Genomic DNA, 23317 nt, shown 5'->3' with positions numbered 1-23317 from the left:
CTGAGGCCAAGCTAGATATATTCTACAGTAGGTTATGTAGAGGGAGAGAGACGGCTGGCTGACTGGCTGAGGCCAAGCTAGATATATTCTACAGTAGGTTATGTAGAGGGAGAGAGACGGCTGGCTGACTGGCTGAGGCCAAGCTAGATATATTCTACAGTAGGTTATGTAGAGGGAGAGAGACGGCTGGCTGACTGTCTGACTGGCTGAGGCCAAGCTAGATATATTCTACAGTAGGTTATGTAGAGGGAGAGAGACGGCTGGCTGGCTGGCTGACTGGCTGAGGCCAAGCTAGATATATTCTACAGTAGGTTATGTAGAGGGAGAGAGACGGCTGGCTGGCTGGCTGACTGGCTGAGGCCAAGCTAGATATATTCTACAGTAGGTTATGTAGAGGGAGAGAGACGGCTGGCTGACTGGCTGACTGGCTGAGGCCAAGCTAGATATATTCTACAGTAGGTTATGTAGAGGGAGAGAGACGGCTGGCTGACTGGCTGACTGGCTGAGGCCAAGCTAGATATATTCTACAGTAGGTTATGTAGAGTACCCAGACCAGGGTAGTGTCCTACTACAGACCAGGGTAGTGTCCTACTACAGACCAGGGTAGTGTACTACTACAGACCAGGGTAGTGTACTACTACAGACCAGGGTAGTGTCCTACTACAGACCAGGGTAGTGTCCTACTACAGACCAGGGTAGTGTACTACTACAGACCAGGGTAGTGTGCTACTACAGACCAGGGTAGTGTCCTACTACAGACCAGGGTAGTGTCCTACTACAGACCAGGGTAGTGTCCTACTACAGACCAGGGTAGTGTCCTACTACAGACCAGGGTAGTGTACTACTACAGACCAGGGTAGTGTACTACTACAGACCAGGGTAGTGTACTACTACAGACCAGGGTAGTGTACTACTACAGACCAGGGTAGTGTCCTACTACAGACCAGGGTAGTGTACTACTACAGACCAGGGTAGTGTACTACTACAGACCAGGGTAGTGTCCTACTACAGACCAGGGTAGTGTACTACTACAGACCAGGGTAGTGTACTACTACAGACCAGGGTAGTGTCCTACTACAGACCAGGGTAGTGTCCTACTACAGACCAGGGTAGTGTCCTACTACAGACCAGGGTAGTGTACTACTACAGACCAGGGTAGTGTACTACTACAGACCAGGGTAGTGTACTACTCTCAGCCCATAGGGAATAGGGTGCCATATGAGACTCTTGTTCACAGAAATCACCGTTGAGAACAGGAAGTTAGCTGGACCAGTGGCTGTGACTAACCCCAGTCATGGCGTGTGTGTGTGTGTGTGTGTGTGTGTAACCGCTGTACTATACATTACCACTCACTGCTAGCTCATACAAGAAGATACCGCTAGCTTCCAGCTCTGTAGGCTACCTTTCCTTGCTAGCTTCCAGCTCTATAGGCTACCTTTCCTTGCTAGCTTCCAGCTCTATAGGCTACCTTTCCTTGCTAGCTTCGAGCTCTATAGGCTAACTTTCCTTGCTAGCTTCCAGCTCTATAGGCTACCTTTCCTTGCTAGCTTCCAGCTCTGCAGGCTACCTTTCCTTGCTAGCTTCCAGCTCTATAGGCTACCTTTCCTTGCTAGCTTCCAGCTCTATAGGCTACCTTTCCTTGCTAGCTTCCAGCTCTATAGGCTACCTTTCCTTGCTAGCTTCCAGCTCTATAGGCTACCTTTCCTTGCTAGCTTCCAGCTCTATAGGCTACCTTTCCTTGCTAGCTTCCAGCTCTGCAGGCTACCTTTCCTTGCTAGCATCCAGCTCTATAGGCTACCTTTCCTTGCTAGCTTCCAGCTCTGCAGGCTACCTTTCCTTGCTAGCTTCCAGCTCTGCAGGCTAACTTTCCTTGCTAGCTTCCAGCTCTGCAGGCTAACTTTCCTTGCTAGCTTCCAGCTCTGCAGGCTAACTTTCCTTGCTAGCTTCCAGTTCTATAGGCTAACTTTCCTTGCTAGCTTCCAGTTCTATAGGCTAACTTTCCTTGCTAGCTTCCAGTTCTATAGGCTAACTTTCCTTGCTAGCTTCCAGTTCTATAAGCTAACTTTCCTTGCTAGCTTCCAGTTCTATAAGCTAACTTTCCTTGCTAGCTTCCAGTTCTATAGGCTAACTTTCCTTGCTAGCTTCCAGTTCTATAAGCTAAGTTTCCTTGCTAGCATCCAGTTCTATAAGCTAAGTTTCCTTGCTAGCTTCCAGTTCTATAAGCTAACTTTCCTTGCTAGCTTCCAGTTCTATAAGCCAACTTTCCTTGCTAGCTTCCAGTTCTATAAGCCAACTTTCCTTGCTAGCTTCCAGTTCAATAAGCCAACTTTCCTTGCTAGCTTCCAGTTCTATAAGCCAACTTTCCTTGCTAGCTTCCAGTTCTATAAGCCAACTTTCCTTGCTAGCTTCCAGTTCTATAAGCCAACTTTCCTTGCTAGCTTCCAGTTCTATAAGCCAACTTTCCTTGCTAGCTTCCAGTTCTATAGGCTACCTTTCCTTGCTAGCTTCCAGCTCTGCAGGCTACCTTTCCTTGCTAGCTTCCAGCTCTGCAGGCTACCTTTCCTTGCTAGCTTCCAGCTCTGCAGGCTACCTTTCCTTGCTAGCTTCCAGCTCTGCAGGCTACCTTTCCTTGCTAGCTTCCAGCTCTGCAGGCTACCTTTCCTTGCTAGCTTCCAGCTCTGCAGGCTACCTTTCCTTGCTAGCTTCCAGCTCTGCAGGCTACCTTTCCTTGCTAGCTTCCAGCTCTGCAGGCTACCTTTCCTTGCTAGCTTCCAGCTCTGCAGGCTACCTTTCCTTGCTAGCTTCCAGCTCTGCAGGCTACCTTTCCTTGCTAGCTTCCAGCTCTGCAGGCTACCTTTCCTTGCTAGCTTCCAGCTCTATAGGCTAACTTTCCTTGCTAGCTTCCAGCTCTGCAGGCTACCTTTCCTTGCTAGCTTCCAGCTCTGCAGGCTACCTTTCCTTGCTAGCTTCCAGCTCTGCAGGCTACCTTTCCTTGCTAGCTTCCAGCTCTGCAGGCTACCTTTCCTTGCTAGCTTCCAGCTCTATAGGCTACCTTTCCTTGCTAGCTTCCAGCTCTATAGGCTACCTTTCCTTGCTAGCTTCGAGCTCTATAGGCTAACTTTCCTTGCTAGCTTCCAGCTCTATAGGCTACCTTTCCTTGCTAGCTTCCAGCTCTGCAGGCTACCTTTCCTTGCTAGCTTCCAGCTCTATAGGCTACCTTTCCTTGCTAGCTTCCAGCTCTATAGGCTACCTTTCCTTGCTAGCTTCCAGCTCTATAGGCTACCTTTCCTTGCTAGCTTCCAGCTCTATAGGCTACCTTTCCTTGCTAGCTTCCAGCTCTGCAGGCTACCTTTCCTTGCTAGCATCCAGCTCTATAGGCTACCTTTCCTTGCTAGCTTCCAGCTCTGCAGGCTACCTTTCCTTGCTAGCTTCCAGCTCTGCAGGCTAACTTTCCTTGCTAGCTTCCAGCTCTGCAGGCTAACTTTCCTTGCTAGCTTCCAGCTCTGCAGGCTAACTTTCCTTGCTAGCTTCCAGTTCTATAGGCTAACTTTCCTTGCTAGCTTCCAGTTCTATAGGCTAACTTTCCTTGCTAGCTTCCAGTTCTATAGGCTAACTTTCCTTGCTAGCTTCCAGTTCTATAGGCTAACTTTCCTTGCTAGCTTCCAGTTCTATAGGCTAACTTTCCTTGCTAGCTTCCAGTTCTATAAGCTAACTTTCCTTGCTAGCTTCCAGTTCTATAAGCTAACTTTCCTTGCTAGCTTCCAGTTCTATAGGCTAACTTTCCTTGCTAGCTTCCAGTTCTATAAGCTAAGTTTCCTTGCTAGCATCCAGTTCTATAAGCTAAGTTTCCTTGCTAGCTTCCAGTTCTATAAGCTAACTTTCCTTGCTAGCTTCCAGTTCTATAAGCCAACTTTCCTTGCTAGCTTCCAGTTCTATAAGCCAACTTTCCTTGCTAGCTTCCAGTTCAATAAGCCAACTTTCCTTGCTAGCTTCCAGTTCTATAAGCCAACTTTCCTTGCTAGCTTCCAGTTCTATAAGCCAACTTTCCTTGCTAGCTTCCAGTTCTATAAGCCAACTTTCCTTGCTAGCTTCCAGTTCTATAAGCCAACTTTCCTTGCTAGCTTCCAGTTCTATAGGCTACCTTTCCTTGCTAGCTTCCAGCTCTGCAGGCTACCTTTCCTTGCTAGCTTCCAGCTCTGCAGGCTACCTTTCCTTGCTAGCTTCCAGCTCTGCAGGCTACCTTTCCTTGCTAGCTTCCAGCTCTGCAGGCTACCTTTCCTTGCTAGCTTCCAGCTCTGCAGGCTACCTTTCCTTGCTAGCTTCCAGCTCTGCAGGCTACCTTTCCTTGCTAGCTTCCAGCTCTGCAGGCTACCTTTCCTTGCTAGCTTCCAGCTCTGCAGGCTACCTTTCCTTGCTAGCTTCCAGCTCTGCAGGCTACCTTTCCTTGCTAGCTTCCAGCTCTGCAGGCTACCTTTCCTTGCTAGCTTCCAGCTCTATAGGCTAACTTTCCTTGCTAGCTTCCAGCTCTGCAGGCTACCTTTCCTTGCTAGCTTCCAGCTCTGCAGGCTACCTTTCCTTGCTAGCTTCCAGCTCTGCAGGCTACCTTTCCTTGCTAGCTTCCAGCTCTGCAGGCTACCTTTCCTTGCTAGCTTCCAGCTGAAGGTGAAAATCTATTCACTACCCTAGTGCGTTGTTAACCAAAACGCAAAATCTAGCTGATTTCCAATACTTTTCCTTTCCCGCCTCACATCTCTCCCCAGTCAAGATAATATTTGCTTGAGCCTCAAACTGACTGTGTGTGTGTGTGTGTGTGTGTATGACATCATGGGTCTTAAAGAGACAGCGCGCACTTTCAGAAAATAATAGGAAGAAGGTAAACAAATAGTTTTTCCATCTGTAGCCTCATGATCCTCAGCCAAAACCAGCTCAATAACTCAATGCATGACACACTCCCGGTGAATATGCATTGAACCTGTGGAAGGAGTCAGCTCTGCATGGAAACGCCAGTCATTTCTTCTCATCCTGTACACTGGATTAAAGGAACAAAACATCGATGTTTTGGGTCCGTGGCCAGGAAACTCCCCAGACCTTAATCCCATTCAGAACTTGTTGTCAATCCTCAAGAGGCGGGTGGACAAACAAAAAAACACACAAATTCTGACAAACTCCAAGCATTGATTTATGCAAGAAATGGGCAGTCATCAGTCAGGATGTGGCCCAGAAGTTAATTGACAGCATGCCAGGGCGGATTGCAGAAGGCTTGAAAAGAAGGGTCAACACTACAAATATTGACTCTATTTGCATCAACTTCATGTAATTGTCAATAAAAGCCTTTGCCACTTATGAAATGCTTGTAGTTATACTTCAGTATTCCATAGTAACATCTGACAGAAATATCTAAAAGACACTGAAGCAGAAAACTTTATATTCGTGTCATTCTCAAAAACTTTTTTGCCACGACTGTAGTTAGATTGGTAAAAAAATAAAGTGAAATTGATTGTAATGAATGTATAATTTATTCATTAACGCCATACATTCAAACATGTCTAATGTAATGATGTTGAAGATCTGTCTGGATCAAAGGGCCATTCTGTGGCTTTGGATAATATGCTCTTGTTGTTTCAGATTTTATATATTTTATTTAGTATTATTATTATTATTATTATTATTATTATTATTATTATTATTATTATTATTTTTTTTTACCCAAACCTGGTTTCAAAGTTCTGGTATTGTGACAACACTAGTGTATATATATATGTGTGTGTGTGTGTGTGTGTGTGTGTGTGTGTGTGTGTGTGTGTGTGTGTGTGTGTGGCGTGATCTCGATTGGCAACACAACACTGAACAGGGGTGTAAAAGCAGGAAGTTACATAAACAGAGAAGTAAAGTCCTGTCCCAAGAACGACATGTGGACCAAACGCACATCACAGAGGACGGTCGATGATGATGCTGTAGCGTTAGATAAACAATATATAGACACAAGATCTGACTTCACAGTAATGACAATATTTACAGCTGGACTGGAGCAGTCAGTCAACCAGTCAGTCAGTCAGTCAGCCAGCCAGACAACCAGTCAGACAGTCAACCAGTCAGCCAGCCAACCAACCAGTCAGTCAGTCAGCCAGCCAGACAGACAACCAGTCAGACAGTCAACCAGTCAGCCAGCCAACCAACCAGTCAGTCAGTCAGCCAGACAGACAACCAGTCAGACAGTCAGTCAGTCAGCTAGCCAGTCAGGATGTCTCAGCCAGCCAGTCAGATAACCAGCCAGCTAACCAGTCAGTCAACCAGTCAGCCAGCCAACCAACCAGTCAGTCAGCCAGCCAGACAGACAACCAGTCAGTCAGCTAGCCAGTCAGGATGTCTCAGCCAGCCAGTCAGCTAACCAGCCAGCTAACCAGTCAGTCAGCCAGCCAACCAGTCAGTCAGTCAGCTAGCCAGCCAGACAGACAACCAGTCAGACAGTCAACCAGTCAGTCAGTCAGCCAACCAACCAGTCAGACAGTCAGCCAGCCAGACAGACAACCAGTCAGACAGTCAGCCAGCCTGCCAGCCAGACAGCAAGTCTCAGTCAGCCAGCCTGCCAGCCAGTGAGACAGCCAGTCAGCCAGCCAGTCAGCAAGTCTCATGCAGCCAGCCAGCCAACCAGCCAGCCAGCTAACCAGCCAGCCAGCTAACCAGCCAGCCAGCTAACCAGCTAGCTAACCAGTCAGCCAGCCAGCTAACCAGTCAGCCAGCCAGCCTGCCAGCCAGTCAGACAACCTAAAGAGACATGAATCTGCTTGCTAAGAACATTAAACATTTCCAATAGAACATTCCATGCTGACATCCCAGGGTCATGTGATCTAGTATGGAATCAGGTCAGAGGTCAAGGTTCACACAGTCACAGCCAAAACAGAGAGGGAGGGAGGGAGGGAGGGAGGGAGGGAGGGAGGGAGGGAGAGACGGTAAAGGAGGGAGGGAGGGAGGGAGGGAGGGAGGGAGGGATTCAGAGGACACTGACATCATACAGACAGAGTTAAGCTCCTGAGCTAACCTGTGTATGTCTGACTACACAGAAAATATCTACTGTCTACTCAACCCCCCTCCTGTAGACATTCAGCCTTCTTGGGACAGAGAGACACTCGTCAAATAGATTATTCACCTCAATGGGGTCAACAAGGAGAGGAGCTCCTGAACACACACACACACTGAACACACACACTGAACACACACACTGAACACTCACACACACTGCACACACAGTGAACACACACACACACACACTGAACACTCACACACACTGCACACACAGTGAACACACACACACACACTCACAGTGAACACACAGTGAACACACACACACACACACTGAACATTCACACACACACTGAACACACACACTGAACATTCACACACTGAACACACAGTTAGCTCAGTGGCAACAACACGCCAGTTGAGTCAGAGGAGTGCCAGTCACATGAGAGGGAAGGATGTAATATAATGACAGAAAGAGAGAGAGAGAGACAGAGAGAGACAGAGACAGAGACAGAGACAGAGAGAGACAAAGAGAGAGACAGAGAGAGAGACAGAGACAGAGAGAGAAAGACAGAGAGAGACAGAGAGAGACAGAGAGAGACAGAGAGAGACAGAGAGCATGTGACTCCTAGCCTCCTACAGTAGTGACTCCTAGCCTCCTACAGTAGTGACTCCTAGCCTCCTACAGTAGTGACTCCTAGCCTCCTACTTCTGTTATTAACAGAGTGGAGCTCTGGCATCAACACAATCGAATGGAGGTGAAACTGCCATTACACACACACACACACACACACACACACACACACACACACACACACACACACACACACACACACACACACACACACACACACACGTCTGTGTTTATATAGGATTCATGTGAGCCGTCTCAGGGGACTAAATCCAGTCATCACAGCTGTCTCTCTCATAGACCCTGGTTATTCTCTCGTCAACGACATGGCCCCGTCTTCCCCACAACTAATAACCTGCCAGGAGTAATGTTGTTGTCAAGGCTGTGAGTCGTGACTTGACTGATCTACACCTTCAAAAATCACACGGAACTCTACCTACTCATTATTTATTGATCAGTCAGTCACCATTTACCCCACAATGCATCACATACAGATGTTCTCGACCATTGACATTTGAAAACATTGTGTCACACTTTCAAGACTCTGCTTGTCTCGACTCACTGCTTCTAACAACAAAACACCAAACGCCTCAGATGAGACAAACTGAGCCTTTTTAAAAACAGACAACGGGTACAGAACATGTTGTATCTGCTGCACACAGCGAGACGTGATTCAGACCAGTACTAAACATCACACATTCTGAAAAGACCACTACATTTGGTGATGGATGATTAACTGACCTTGAGCATATAGCATACCTTTTACCTTTGTTGAGAGGAGAGAGAGACAGAGGGGGAGAGAGAGAGAAAGAGGGGAGAGAGAGAGACAGAGACGGGAGAGAGAGAGAGACAGAGGGGAGAGAGAGAGAGAGAGAGACAGACGGGAGAGAGAGAGACAGAGGAGAGAGAGAGAGAGAAAGAGGGAAGAGAGAGACAGAGACAGAGACGGGAGACAGAGAGACAGAGGGGAGAGAGAGAGAGAGAGAGAGACAGACGGGAGAGAGAGAGACAGAGGAGAGAGAGAGAGAGACAGAGGGGAGGGAGAGAGAGACAGAGAGAGAGACAGAGACAGAGGGGGGAGAGAGAGACAGGAGAGAGAGAGAGAGAGAGGGGAGAGAGAGAGAGAGAGAGAGAGAGACAGAGAGAGACAGAGGGGAGAGAGGTTAGGATACATTGTTTTCAGTGTTTCTCCTAGGAGTGGATTCCTCCCTTGTGTCTTCCACTGATACACACAGAAATATGCTGCTTGTTATCAGACATCACATCAAACCACAGCTCATCCAAACTAAATGGACATTCCACCTAAAGCCAAAACAACTGATTTAACACCACGACTCTCAAACGGAGTCGTCCTACAGCCACTGAAGAATGACCAGCCAGTTTCCACTAGGTATAACAACTGACTGTCTGAATATATAAAGGTGTGTGTGTGTGTGTGTGTGTGTGTGTGTAGATAAATTCATAAAGATGACTCCAAACCTAAACTGATATAAATGTCCATAGATAAAACACATGTCCCTTCTCGTTAGTTGAGGAAAGTCAGCACATTTACGGCGGACATTCCTGCTACTATAAAGACATTTAACCAACAACAGACACCTTTCTAGTTGTTTTCTGATATATAATTACATAATATAATAACATAATATAGTGTTTCTAAACTTCAGGGGTTTAGCTTATAAAACACCACACGAACACTTGTTCCTGGTCAACTTTATGCATATCACCCGGGTGTTTGAGTTATATCTAACCAACACATTAGCAGGTAAATACCAACAATATGTTTAGAGGATTTATATAGTTTATAAAAGTTTATACTGCACCCAACAACACATACCACTAACTCATTCTGACCAACTTTTACTAAACTAACTGACCCCCCCTCCAAATAAGCGACACCAAGTTGTTAACGTTACGTTAAATCACCACAAATTATATCAAATAAACTTTAATAATGAAGATTTATTAACAACCAGACGTAGGATAAGGTTAGCAGTTAGCATCGGTTAGCAGTTAGCATCGGTTAGCAGTTAGCATCGGTTAGCTAACTAGTGGAAGTTCTGTACAGCTAGCTAGCTAGTTAGCCTGCTGGATAGAAAGCTAACGAGAAGACTAGGAAAAACACAAGATAAAGTTGTTGTTTTTTTAAATCACGTAACAAACTTACAGCTTTTGTCTCTGTCTTGACATTGAATAAATTGAATCTTTGTAGCCGTGCTTTCATCCCATCCGCCATAAAAAAACTTTTCCAGGAGTTAGCTAACTAGCTAACGGTTGTTTTTCCCTCAGTCGGTTTTGAACGGAACAAAGTGGATTTGATTCCTCTTCCTCTCGGTCCAGCTTCCTCCCGTTAACCGAACCGCTGTTTCTGTCCTACCGGACCGTCCCAAGCTGTCAAATACCACAATAACGTTTGGTAAACCGGGACGACACTTTATCTATGACCCCCCCCACCCCGAAAAGACTTGTTCAGATATGAACTAATTCAGACTGGAAGATAGTTAGTTTGATAAACATTGTATTTTCTTTAGGGGAAACAGATTCATATCCGATAAGGAAGGTAAAACAAAGTGTAAAAATTAGAAACTGTGAGAGAAGTAGAAGATACTAAACCCCATGGATGGGATGTAATACTGATTAAATGAGTGAGAGAGGTTAAGGGAGAGAGAGAGAGAGGTATGCCACCTTCTCTGAAGACAGGTTTGATGACTGACTTACTGACTGTTTATCTGTAAATCACTGACTTAGAAATATGTGGTTATATACACACACACACACACACCAATAAAAACACACAGCATGAAATTGTGGAATAGACTTGGCTACTTAAAAGTAGTTCAGGAATAGGCTACTTTCAAAAAAATCAAGATGGAATTGAGAGTCTGACCTCTGAAGAAGAGGACATTTTAAGAAACAACTTTTAATGAATTAACTTTTATAAAACACGAATCGCTTTGAAAGTGTTCAACGACGTCACCTGGTGGCAGGGAAATGTAATGGAATCTCTGCTCTCTCAATTCAAAAAGGGGCTTCCTTTTCACTTGCTTTGGCAATCACAAATGAACAATTAAAAACTGCTCTCTGCCATCCCTCGCTCTCATTCTAGAGTCTATTTACATACACTTCAGTGTCTATTTCACTGGTAAAGGGGACAAACAGAAGTGAAATGACAACATTGAACAGTGAACCAAAATATTTGTGTATTGAAGATATAATAAATGAAAGAGAAGGATTGCTGTTTTGAATTTGGTCGAGTTTGTGTGGACGAGGTGGAAAAACTATTGTTATCCATCAATAAGGAAAAGCCACCAGGTATAAACAACCTAGATGGTAAACTATTGGAGAATGGTAGCAGACTGTATTACCACCAGGTATAAACAACCTAGATGGTAAACTATTGGAGAATGGTAGCAGACTGTATTACCATATAGACAACCTAGATGGTAAACTATTGGAGAATGGTAGCAGACTGTATTACCACCAGGTATAGACAACCTAGATGGTAAACTATTGGAGAATGGTAGCAGACTGTATTACCACCAGGTATAGACAACCTAGATGGTAAACTATTGGAGAATGATAGCAGACTGTATTACCACCAGGTATAGACAACCTAGATGGTAAACTATTGGAGAATGGTAGCAGACTGTATTACCATATAGACAACCTAGATGGTAAACTATTGGAGAATGGTAGCAGACTGTATTACCATATAGACAACCTAGATGGTAAACTATTGGAGAATGGTAGCAGACTGTATTACCACCAGGTATAGACAACCTAGATGGTAAACTATTGGAGAATGGTAGCAGACTGTATTATCATATAGACAACCTAGATGGTAAACTATTGGAGAATGGTAGCAGCCTGTATTACCATATAGACAACCTAGATGGTAAACTATTGGAGAATGGTAGCAGACTGTATTACCATATAGACAACCTAGATGGTAAACTATTGGAGAATGGTAGCAGCCTGTATTACCATATAGACAACCTAGATGGTAAACTATTGGAGAATGGTAGCAGACTGTATTACCATATAGACAACCTAGATGGTAAACTATTGGAGAATGGTAGCAGACTGTATTACCACCAGGTATAGACAACCTAGATGGTAAACTATTGGAGAATGGTAGCAGACTGTATTACCATATAGACAACCTAGATGGTAAACTATTGGAGAATGGTAGCAGACTGTATTACCACCAGGTATAGACAACCTAGATGGTAAACTATTGGAGAATGGTAGCAGACTGTATTACCATATAGACAACCTAGATGGTAAACTATTGGAGAATGGTAGCAGACTGTATTACCATATAGACAACCTAGATGGTAAACTATTGGAGAATGGTAGCAGACTGTATTACCACCAGGTATAGACAACCTAGATGGTAAACTATTGGAGAATGGTAGCAGACTGTATTACCATATAGACAACCTAGATGGTAAACTATTGGAGAATGGTAGCAGCCTGTATTACCATATAGACAACCTAGATGGTAAACTATTGGAGAATGGTAGCAGACTGTATTACCATATAGACAACCTAGATGGTAAACTATTGGAGAATGGTAGCAGACTGTATTACCACCAGGTATAGACAACCTAGATGGTAAACTATTGGAGAATGGTAGCAGACTGTATTACCACCAGGTATAGACAACCTAGATGGTAAACTATTGGAGAATGGTAGCAGACTGTATTATCATATAGACAACCTAGATGGTAAACTATTGGAGAATGGTAGCAGCCTGTATTACCATATAGACAACCTAGATGGTAAACTATTGGAGAATGGTAGCAGACTGTATTACCATATAGACAACCTAGATGGTAAACTATTGGAGAATGGTAGCAGCCTGTATTACCATATAGACAACCTAGATGGTAAACTATTGGAGAATGGTAGCAGACTGTATTACCATATAGACAACCTAGATGGTAAAACTATTGGAGAATGGTAGCAGACTGTATTACCACCAGGTATAGACAACCTAGATGGTAAACTATTGGAGAATGGTAGCAGACTGTATTACCATATAGACAACCTAGATGGTAAACTATTGGAGAATGGTAGCAGACTGTATTACCACCAGGTATAGACAACCTAGATGGTAAACTATTGGAGAATGGTAGCAGACTGTATTACCATATAGACAACCTAGATGGTAAACTATTGGAGAATGGTAGCAGACTGTATTACCATATAGACAACCTAGATGGTAAACTATTGGAGAATGGTAGCAGACTGTATTACCACCAGGTATAGACAACCTAGATGGTAAACTATTGGAGAATGGTAGCAGACTGTATTACCATATAGACAACCTAGATGGTAAACTATTGGAGAATGGTAGCAGCCTGTATTACCATATAGACAACCTAGATGGTAAACTATTGGAGAATGGTAGCAGACTGTATTACCATATAGACAACCTAGATGGTAAACTATTGGAGAATGGTAGCAGACTGTATTACCACCAGGTATAGACAACCTAGATGGTAAACTATTGGAGAATGGTAGCAGACTGTATTACCATATAGACAACCTAGATGGTAAACTATTGGAGAATGGTAGCAGACTGTATTACCATATAGACAACCTAGATGGTAAACTATTGGAGAATGGTAGCAGACTGTATTACCATATAGACAACCTAGATGGTAAACTATTGGAGAATGGTAGCAGACTGTATTACCATATAGACAACCTAGATGGTAAACTATTGGAGAATGGTAGCAGACTGTATTACCATATAGACAACCTAGATGGTAAACTATTGGAGAATGGTAGCAGACTGTATTACCATATAGACAACCTAGATGGTAAACTATTGGAGAATGGTAGCAGACTGTATTACCATATAGACAACCTAGATGGTAAACTATTGGAGAATGGTAGCAGACTGTATTACCATATAGACAACCTAGATGGTAAACTATAGAGAATGGTAGCAGACTGTATTACCACCAGGTATGGACAACCTAGATGGTAAACTATTGGAGAATGGTAGCAGACTGTATTACCATATAGACAACCTAGATGGTAAACTATTGGAGAATGGTAGCAGACTGTATTACCATATAGACAACCTAGATGGTAAACTATTGGAGAATGGTAGCAGACTGTATTACCATATAGACAACCTAGATGGTAAACTATTGGAGAATGGTAGCAGACTGTATTACCATATAGACATCCTAGATGGTAAACTATTGGAGAATGGTAGCAGACTGTATTACCATATAGACAACCTAGATGGTAAACTATTGGAGAATGGTAGCAGACTGTATTACCACCAGGTATGGACAACCTAGATGGGAAACTATTGGAGAATGGTAGCAGACTGTATTACCATATAGACAACCTAGATGGTAAACTATTGGAGAATGGTAGCAGAATGTATTACCATATAGACAACCTAGATGGTAAACTATTGGAGAATGGTAGCAGACTGTATTACCATATAGACAACCTAGATGGTAAACTATTGGAGAATGGTAGCAGACTGTATTACCACCAGGTATAGACAACCTAGATGGTAAACTATTGGAGAATGGTAGCAGACTGTATTACCATATAGACAACCTAGATGGTAAACTATTGGAGAATGGTAGCAGACTGTATTACCATATAGACAACCTAGATGGTAAACTATTGGAGAATGGTAGCAGCCTGTATTACCATATAGACAACCTAGATGGTAAACTATTGGAGAATGGTAGCAGACTGTATTACCACCAGGTATGGACAACCTAGATGGTAAACTATTGGAGAATGGTAGCAGACTGTATTACCATATAGACAACCTAGATGGTAAACTATTGGAGAATGGTAGCAGACTGTATTACCACCAGGTATAGACAACCTAGATGGTAAACTATTGGAGAATGGTAGCAGACTGTATTACCATATAGACAACCTAGATGGTAAACTATTGGAGAATGGTAGCAGACTGTATTACCACCAGGTATGGACAACCTAGATGGTAAACTATTGGAGAATGGTAGCAGACTGTATTACCACCAGGTATAGACAACCTAGATGGTAAACTATTGGAGAATGGTAGCAGACTGTATTACCACCAGGTATAGACAACCTAGATGGTAAACTATTGGAGAATGGTAGCAGACTGTATTACCATATAGACAACCTAGATGGTAAACTATTGGAGAATGGTAGCAGACTGTATTACCACCAGGTATAGACAACCTAGATGGTAAACTATTGGAGAATGGTAGCAGACTGTATTACCATATAGACAACCTAGATGGTAAACTATTGGAGAATGGTAGCAGACTGTATTACCACCAGGTATAGACAACCTAGATGGTAAACTATTGGAGAATGGTAGCAGACTGTATTACCATATAGACAACCTAGATGGTAAACTATTGGAGAATGGTAGCAGACTGTATTACCATATAGACAACCTAGATGGTAAACTATTGGAGAATGGTAGCAGAATGTATTACCACCAGGTATAGACAACCTAGATGGTAAACTATTGGAGAATGGTAGCAGACTGTATTACCATCAGGTATAGACAACCTAGATGGTAAACTATTGGAGAATGGTAGCAGACTGTATTACCATATAGACAACCTAGATGGTAAACTATTGGAGAATGGTAGCAGAATGTATTACCATATAGACAACCTAGATGGTAAACTATTGGAGAATGGTAGCAGACTGTATTACCATATAGACAACCTAGATGGTAAACTATTGGAGAATGGTAGCAGACTGTATTACCACCAGGTATAGACAACCTAGATGGTAAACTATTGGAGAATGGTAGCAGACTGTATTACCATATAGACAACCTAGATGGTAAACTATTGGAGAATGGTAGCAGACTGTATTACCACCAGGTATGGACAACCTAGATGGTAAACTATTGGAGAATGGTAGCAGACTGTATTACCACCAGGTATAGACAACCTAGATGGTAAACTATTGGAGAATGGTAGCAGACTGTATTACCACCAGGTATAGACAACCTAGATGGTAAACTATTGGAGAATGGTAGCAGACTGTATTACCATATAGACAACCTAGATGGTAAACTATTGGAGAATGGTAGCAGACTGTATTACCACCAGGTATAGACAACCTAGATGGTAAACTATTGGAGAATGGTAGCAGACTGTATTACCACCAGGTATAGACAACCTAGATGGTAAACTATTGGAGAATGGTAGCAGACTGTATTACCATATAGACAACCTAGATGGTAAACTATTGGAGAATGGTAGCAGACTGTATTGCCATATAGACAACCTAGATGGTAAACTATTGGAGAATGGTAGCAGACTGTATTACCATATAGACAACCTAGATGGTAAACTATTGGAGAATGGTAGCAGACTGTATTACCACCAGGTATAGACAACCTAGATGGTAAACTATTGGAGAATGGTAGCAGACTGTATCACCACCAGGTATAGAAAACCTAGATGGTAAACTATTGGAGAATGGTAGCAGACTGTATTACCACCAGGTATAGACAACCTAGATGGTAAACTATTGGAGAATGGTAGCAGACTGTATTACCATATAGACAACCTAGATGGTAAACTATTGGAGAATGGTAGCAGACTGTATTACCACCAGGTATGGACAACCTAGATGGTAAACTATTGGAGAATGGTAGCAGACTGTATTACCATATAGACAACCTAGATGGTAAACTATTGGAGAATGGTAGCAGACTGTATTACCACCAGGTATAGACAACCTAGATGGTAAACTATTGGAGAATGGTAGCAGACTGTATTACCACCAGGTATGGACAACCTAGATGGTAAACTATTGGAGAATGGTAGCAGACTGTATTACCACCAGGTATAGACAACCTAGATGGTAAACTATTGGAGAATGGTAGCAGACTGTATTACCATATAGACAACCTAGATGGTAAACTATTGGAGAATGGTAGCAGACTGTATTACCACCAGGTATAGACAACCTAGATGGTAAACTATTGGAGAATGGTAGCAGACTGTATTACCACCAGGTATAGACAACCTAGATGGTAAACTATTGGAGAATGGTAGCAGACTGTATTACCATATAGACAACCTAGATGGTAAACTATTGGAGAATGGTAGCAGACTGTATTACCACCAGGTATAGACAACCTAGATGGTAAACTATTGGAGAATGGTAGCAGACTGTATTACCACCAGGTATAGACAACCTAGATGGTAAACTATTGGAGAATGGTAGCAGACTGTATTACCATATAGACAACCTAGATGGTAAACTATTGGAGAATGGTAGCAGACTGTATTACCATATAGACAACCTAGATGGTAAACTATTGGAGAATGGTAGCAGACTGTATTGCCATATAGACAACCTAGATGGTAAACTATTGGAGAATGGTAGCAGACTGTATTACCATATAGACAACCTAGATGGTAAACTATTGAGAATGGTAGCAGACTGTATTACCACCAGGTATAGACAACCTAGATGGTAAACTATTGGAGAATGGTAGCAGACTGTATTACCATATAGACAACCTAGATGGTAAACTATTGGAGAATGGTAGCAGACTGTATTACCATATAAACAACCTAGATGGTAAACTATTGGAGAATGGTAGCAGACTGTATTACCATATAGACAACCTAGATGGTAAACTATTGGAGAATGGTAGCAGACTGTATCACCACCAGGTATAGACAACCTAGATGGTAAACTATTGGAGAATGGTAGCAGACTGTATTACCACCAGGTATGGACAACCTAGATGGTAAACTATTGGAGAATGGTAGCAGACTGTATTACCACCAGGTATAGACAACCTAGATGGTAAACTATTGGAGAATGGTAGCAGACTGTATTACCATATAGACAACCTAGATGGTAAACTATTGGAGAATGGTAGCAGACTGTATTACCATATAGACAACCTAGATGGTAAACTATTGGAGAATGGTAGCAGACTGTATTGCCATATAGACAACCTAGATGGTAAACTATTGGAGAATGGTAGCAGACTGTATTACCATATAGACAACCTAGATGGTAAACTATTGGAGAATGGTAGCAGACTGTATTACCATATAGACAACCTAGATGGTAAACTATTGGAGAATGGTAGCAGACTGTATTACCACCAGGTATGGACAACCTAGATGGTAAACTATTGGAGAATGGTAGCAGACTGTATTACCATATAGACAACCTAGATGGTAAACTATTGGAGAATGGTAGCAGACTGTATTACCATATAGACAACCTAGATGGTAAACTATTGGAGAATGGTAGCAGACTGTATTACCACCAGGTATGGACAACCTAGATGGTAAACTATTGGAGAATGGTAGCAGACTGTATTACCATATAGACAACCTAGATGGTAAACTATTGAGAATGGTAGCAGACTGTATTACCACCAGGTATAGACAACCTAGATGGTAAACTATTGGAGAATGGTAGCAGACTGTATTACCACCAGGTATGGACAACCTAGATGGTAAACTATTGGAGAATGGTAGCAGACTGTATTACCATATAGACAACCTAGATGGTAAACTATTGGAGAATGGTAGCAGACTGTATTACCATATAGACAACCTAGATGGTAAACTATTGGAGAATGGTAGCAGACTGTATTACCACCAGGTATAGACAACCTAGATGGTAAACTATTGGAGAATGGTAGCAGACTGTATTACCACCAGGTATAGACAACCTAGATGGTAAACTATTGGAGAATGGTAGCAGACTGTATTACCATATAGACAACCTAGATGGTAAACTATTGGAGAATGGTAGCAGACTGTATTGCCATATAGACAACCTAGATGGTAAACTATTGGAGAATGGTAGCAGACTGTATTGCCGCCCTATTTCCCCATGTCTTTATTAACTAAAGCCTGAAAGGACTGTGTGTCTACAGGCGTGGAAGGAAGTGAAAGTAATTCCACTACCTAAAAATAGCAAAGCGCTCTTTTTGCTGGCTCTAATCAGTTTGCTGCCTGCTCTTAGTAAACTGATGGAGAGAAATGTGTTTGACCAAATACAAGGCTGTTTTTTCCCCCCCCAGAGAACAAGTTACCTACTGACTTTCAGCATGCATATAGACACGTGTACTGTACTGACTCAGATGACCGATGATTGGTTAAAAGATATGGATTATAAGATGATAGTTGTTAGGATTTCAGTGCAGCCTTCGATGTTATTGATCATAACATGGTTGGAGAGTTACTTCTACATTAAAAACCAGAGAGAGTTGTTCAGTGGAAGCTTCTCTAAACATCAGATATGTACAGTGAGGTAACCCTGGTTAGCACTCAGAACAGCCTCAATTCGTCGGGACATGGAATCTACAAGGTGTGGAAAGCGTTTCCACAGGGATGCTGGTCCATGTTGACTGCAATGCTTCCCCACAGTTGTGTCAAGTTGGCTGGATGTCCTTTGGGTGGTGGACCATTCTGGATACACACGGGGAAACTGTTGAGTGTGAAAAACCCAGCAGCGTTGCAGTTCTTGACACACTCAAACCGGTGTAACCGGCACCTACTACCAAACCCCCCGTTCAAAGGCACTTAAATCTTTAATCTTGTCCATTCACCCTCTGAATGACACACATACACACAATCCATGTCTCAATTATCTCAAGGCTGAAAAATCAGTCTTCCACCCGTCTCCTCCTCTTCATCTACACTGAAGTGGATTTAACAGGTGACGTCAGTAAGGGATCATAGCTTTCACCTGGATTCACCTGGTCAGACTGTCGCTCTCTGTCTCTGTCTGTCTCTGTCTGTCTCTGTCTGTCTCTGTCTCCCTCTGTCTGTCTCTGTCTGTCTCTGTCTGTCTCTGTCTGTCTCTGTCTGTCTCTGTCTCCCCTCTGTCTGTCTCTGTCTCCCTCTGTCTGTCTCTGTCTGTCTCTGTCTGTCTCTGTCTGTCTCTGTCTGTCTCTGTCTCCCTCTGTCTCTCTCTGTCTGTCTCTGTCTGTCTCTGTCTGTCTCTGTCTGTCTCTGTCTGTCTCTGTCTCCCTCTGTCTCTCTCTGTCTCCCTCTGTTGCTCTTCCTCGGTCTCTGTTGCTCTCTGTCTCCCTCTCTCTCACACCGTCTAATTCCTCTCTCTCTATCTCCAACCATCATGCTAAGCCATGTCTGTCTGTGTCAGAGCAACAGGTGGCTAGGCCACAGTGACATCACCACCAATGAATGAAGTTCACGGGTGGAGGGAGGAGAGAGAGAGAGAGAGAGAGTGAGTGAGAGACAGAGAGAGACGAGAGTGTGAGAGAGAGACAGAGTGTGAGTGAGAGACAGAGAGAGACGAGAGTGTGAGAGAGAGAGACAGAGTGTGAGAGAGAGAGACAGAGAGAGACAGAGAGAGGAGAGAGCGCCGAGAATTGGTCAGCACACACACACACACACACACCCTGCCACAGGAAGTGGTCTCCGTGGTAACCTGATCTACATCCTGTTTGCTGAACGGAGGGAGGAGATGTTGATGTAACTATGAGAAGTGTTTGTGTGTTGAAGCGTTCCGTCACGTTACTGTCAACGTGACGCTGTTTCTATTGTCACACACACACGCACACACACACACACACACACACACACACACACACACACACACACACACACACACACACACACACACACACACACACACACACACTATCTCACCTTTCTGTTTTCTACAATTCCACAGAATCTGCCTGCCTCTCCCCCTCTCTCCCTCTCCTCCTCTCTCTCCCCCTCCCCCTCTCTCCTCTCCTCCTCTCTCTCTCTCTCTCTCTCCCTCCCCCTCTCCTCCTCTCTCTCTCTCCCTCTCTCCCCTCTCCTCTCTCTCTCTCTCCCCCTCTCTCCCCTCTCCTCCTCTCTCTCTCTCTCTCTCCCCTCCCCTCTCTCCTCCTCTCTCTCTCTCTCTCTCCCTCCCTCTCTCCCTCTCTCTCCCCCCCTCTCCCCCCTCTCTCTCCCTCCCCTCTCTCCCCCTCTCTCCTCCCTCCTCTCTCCCCTCTCCTCCTCTCCCCTCTCTCTGTGTGTAATCTGAGCTGTCCATTTTCCTGAACTTTGAACTTCTAATGTGTGAGTGTTCTGTGTCACGTTGCTGATTTTCTTCTACAAACACTTCTCAACACACACACACACACACACACACACACACACACACACACACACACACACACACACACACACACACACACACACAGCGTACCTTGGCGCAGTCCTGACATTGGAAGACGTAGCAGTAACAGAGATGTGTACCTCGAACCAGACAACCAAAGCTACACGGTTCCCTGCTGTTGTGGAGTAGCTTGATGACGAGGTGCGGACGGCATTCAAACAACACCGCGCGAGTGTGTGTGAGGGGGTCCCACGGCCGCCTGTCCCTCTCCTCCACCTCCTCCTCCTCCGTCCACACACACCTCACCCACGAGGCGGACACACACAGACACACCGTCTGGTCTCGTCGTGAGGAAACGCTCAGCGCTTCAGGAAGTCCACCTCCGTTTCCGGTGCGTGTGTCTCTACTTGCAGGACTTCCAGGCGGCCTGACCCCTACGGGCTTTTCTCTCTCCCCAGGCCGAGGCCTCCCGATCTCAGCCACGACCCAGGGCAGCATGGCCATGGTGGTGAGGGGATGGACTGGGAGACAGCCAACCAGAGTCAGTTTGTATTGAACCTCTTCCTCCTTTTCCTCCTCTTCCTCCTCTTTGGGAGCAGTGTTTCTTCCGAGAGGGGTGAGGTGGAGGGGGAGGGTGTAGGGGTGAGGGTTGTGTAGGACCATCTGTTAGGGGTGAGGTTAAGGCGGGAGGGGGTGAGGGGCTGGGTGAGAATGGGTGTTGGGGTTGAGGGGGGAGGATAACAAGGGGGAGGGAGTGAGGGCTGAGAAAGAGGTTCTGTTATGGGGGAGAATAAGGGGGGAGGGGGCTAAAGGAGAAGGGAGGGGAGGGGTGGTGTTTGGGGTGAGGGGAAGGGGGGAGGGAGGGGGAGGGCTGCTGGGGCGTTGGTCACAGGGCTTGACGTCAAAGTAGAGTCCCTCCATGGTTGTTTGTCTCCTTGGAAGTCCTCTGGTCTATATCTGCTGGGACAACCACAACATTACACAGAGTTAATGAAGACTGGGACAACAAAAAAGACTCCACAGAGTTAATGAAGACTGGGACAACAAAAAGACTACACAGAGTTAATGAAGACTGGGACAACAAAAAGACTACACAGAGTTACTGAAAACTGGGACAACAAAAAAGACTACACAGAGTTAATGAAGACTGGGACAACAAAAAAGACTACACAGAGTTACTGAAGACTGGGACAACCGCAACATTACACAGAGTTAATGAAGACTGGGACAACAAAAAGACTACACAGAGTTAGTGAAGACTGGGACAACAAAAAGACTTCACAGAGTTAGTGAAGACTGGGACAACCGCAACATTACACAGAGTTAATGAAGACTGGGACAACAAAAAGACTACACAGAGTTAGTGAAGACTGGGACAACAACAAGACTACACAGAGTTAATGAAGACTGGGACAACAAAAAGACTACACAGAGTTAGTGAAGACTGGGACAACAAAAAGACTTCACAGAGTTAGTGAAGACTGGGACAACCGCAACATTACACAGAGTTAATGAAGACTGGGACAACAAAAAGACTACACAGAGTTAGTGAAGACTGGGACAACAACAAGACTACACAGAGTTAATGAAGACTGGGACAACAAAAAGACTACACAGAGTTAATGAAGACTGGGACAACAAAAAGACTACACAGAGTTAATGAAGACTGGGACAACAAAAAAGACTACACAGAGTTACTGAAAACTGGGACAACCACAACATTACACAGAGTTTCTGAAGTATGTCTGTACTACAGCCTGTGTGTTATATTGGGATTAGGAGGGACAGTAGTGTAGTAGGTCTTGTGGGGGTTAGGAGGGGTGGGCTAGTATCACCTGTCTGTTTCTATTTGGGGTTTACATTTCCCACAGCTACACGACCTACAGGTAACTGCCAAAATAAAGGAAACACTTGACTAAATGATGAGATACAAAGTATATTGAAAACCAGGTGCATACACGCAGGTGTGGTTCCTGAGTTCATTAAGCAAATAACATCCCATCATGCTTAGGGGTCATGTATTAAAATTCCTAGTTGTCCATTATTTTTGGCTCGATGAAGAGATCTCATTGGCTTTGAAAAAGGCCCTCAAAGGAACACAGGGGGGTTTAAAGGGTGTGTGTGTGTGTGTGTGTGTGTGTGTGTGTGTGTGTGTGTGTGTCTGTGTGTCTGTCTGCGTAGCCTTCACACACTGACGGTTAGTCAACACACACACATAAATCCCCATGACACACACACACACACACACACACACACACACACACACACACACACACACACACACACACACACACACACACACACACACACACCCTCACACACACACTATGAGGCTGCCAGCCGTACTGTAGGTCAAACTAGCTGTCTGATTACAACTGAGTCCTTTACCGTCAGTGACACAAACAACTGACGGTTAAAAACAATGTCTGGATTCTAAACAACAATAGAATAGAAGATTCATATCACCAGTAAGGTAGGCCTACTGCCCTACCGACATATCACCAGTAAGGTAGGACTACTGCCCTACCAACACATCACCAGTAAGGTAGGACTACTGCCCTA

At 44.2% G+C, this 23317-nt stretch overlaps 1 protein-coding gene across 4 annotated transcripts in view; it reads right to left on the bottom strand.

The window, feature by feature from the left end:
* The window catches only part of LOC123733181 (TBC1 domain family member 1), a 32027-nt gene that overhangs the window by 7137 nt on the left and 1573 nt on the right, over positions 1-23317 (bottom strand). For 3 of the 4 annotated variants that reach the window (XM_045712581.1, XM_045712579.1, XM_045712580.1), the window contains exon 2: positions 20846-21712. In XM_045712581.1, the coding sequence (XP_045568537.1) occupies positions 20846-21418 (573 nt within the window). In that variant the 5' untranslated portion in view covers positions 21419-21712. Of the gene's footprint in view, positions 1-20845; positions 21716-23317 lie in introns of all 4 variants that reach the window. The other variant, XM_045712582.1, reaches the window with a different exon arrangement.

The sequence above is a fragment of the Salmo salar genome, unplaced genomic scaffold, assembly GCF_905237065.1.
Source record: "Salmo salar unplaced genomic scaffold, Ssal_v3.1, whole genome shotgun sequence".
Classification (NCBI taxonomy): domain Eukaryota; kingdom Metazoa; phylum Chordata; class Actinopteri; order Salmoniformes; family Salmonidae; genus Salmo; species Salmo salar.
Note: the sequence above shows the minus strand (reverse complement) of the source record. Positions and strands in the feature narration are given on the sequence as shown.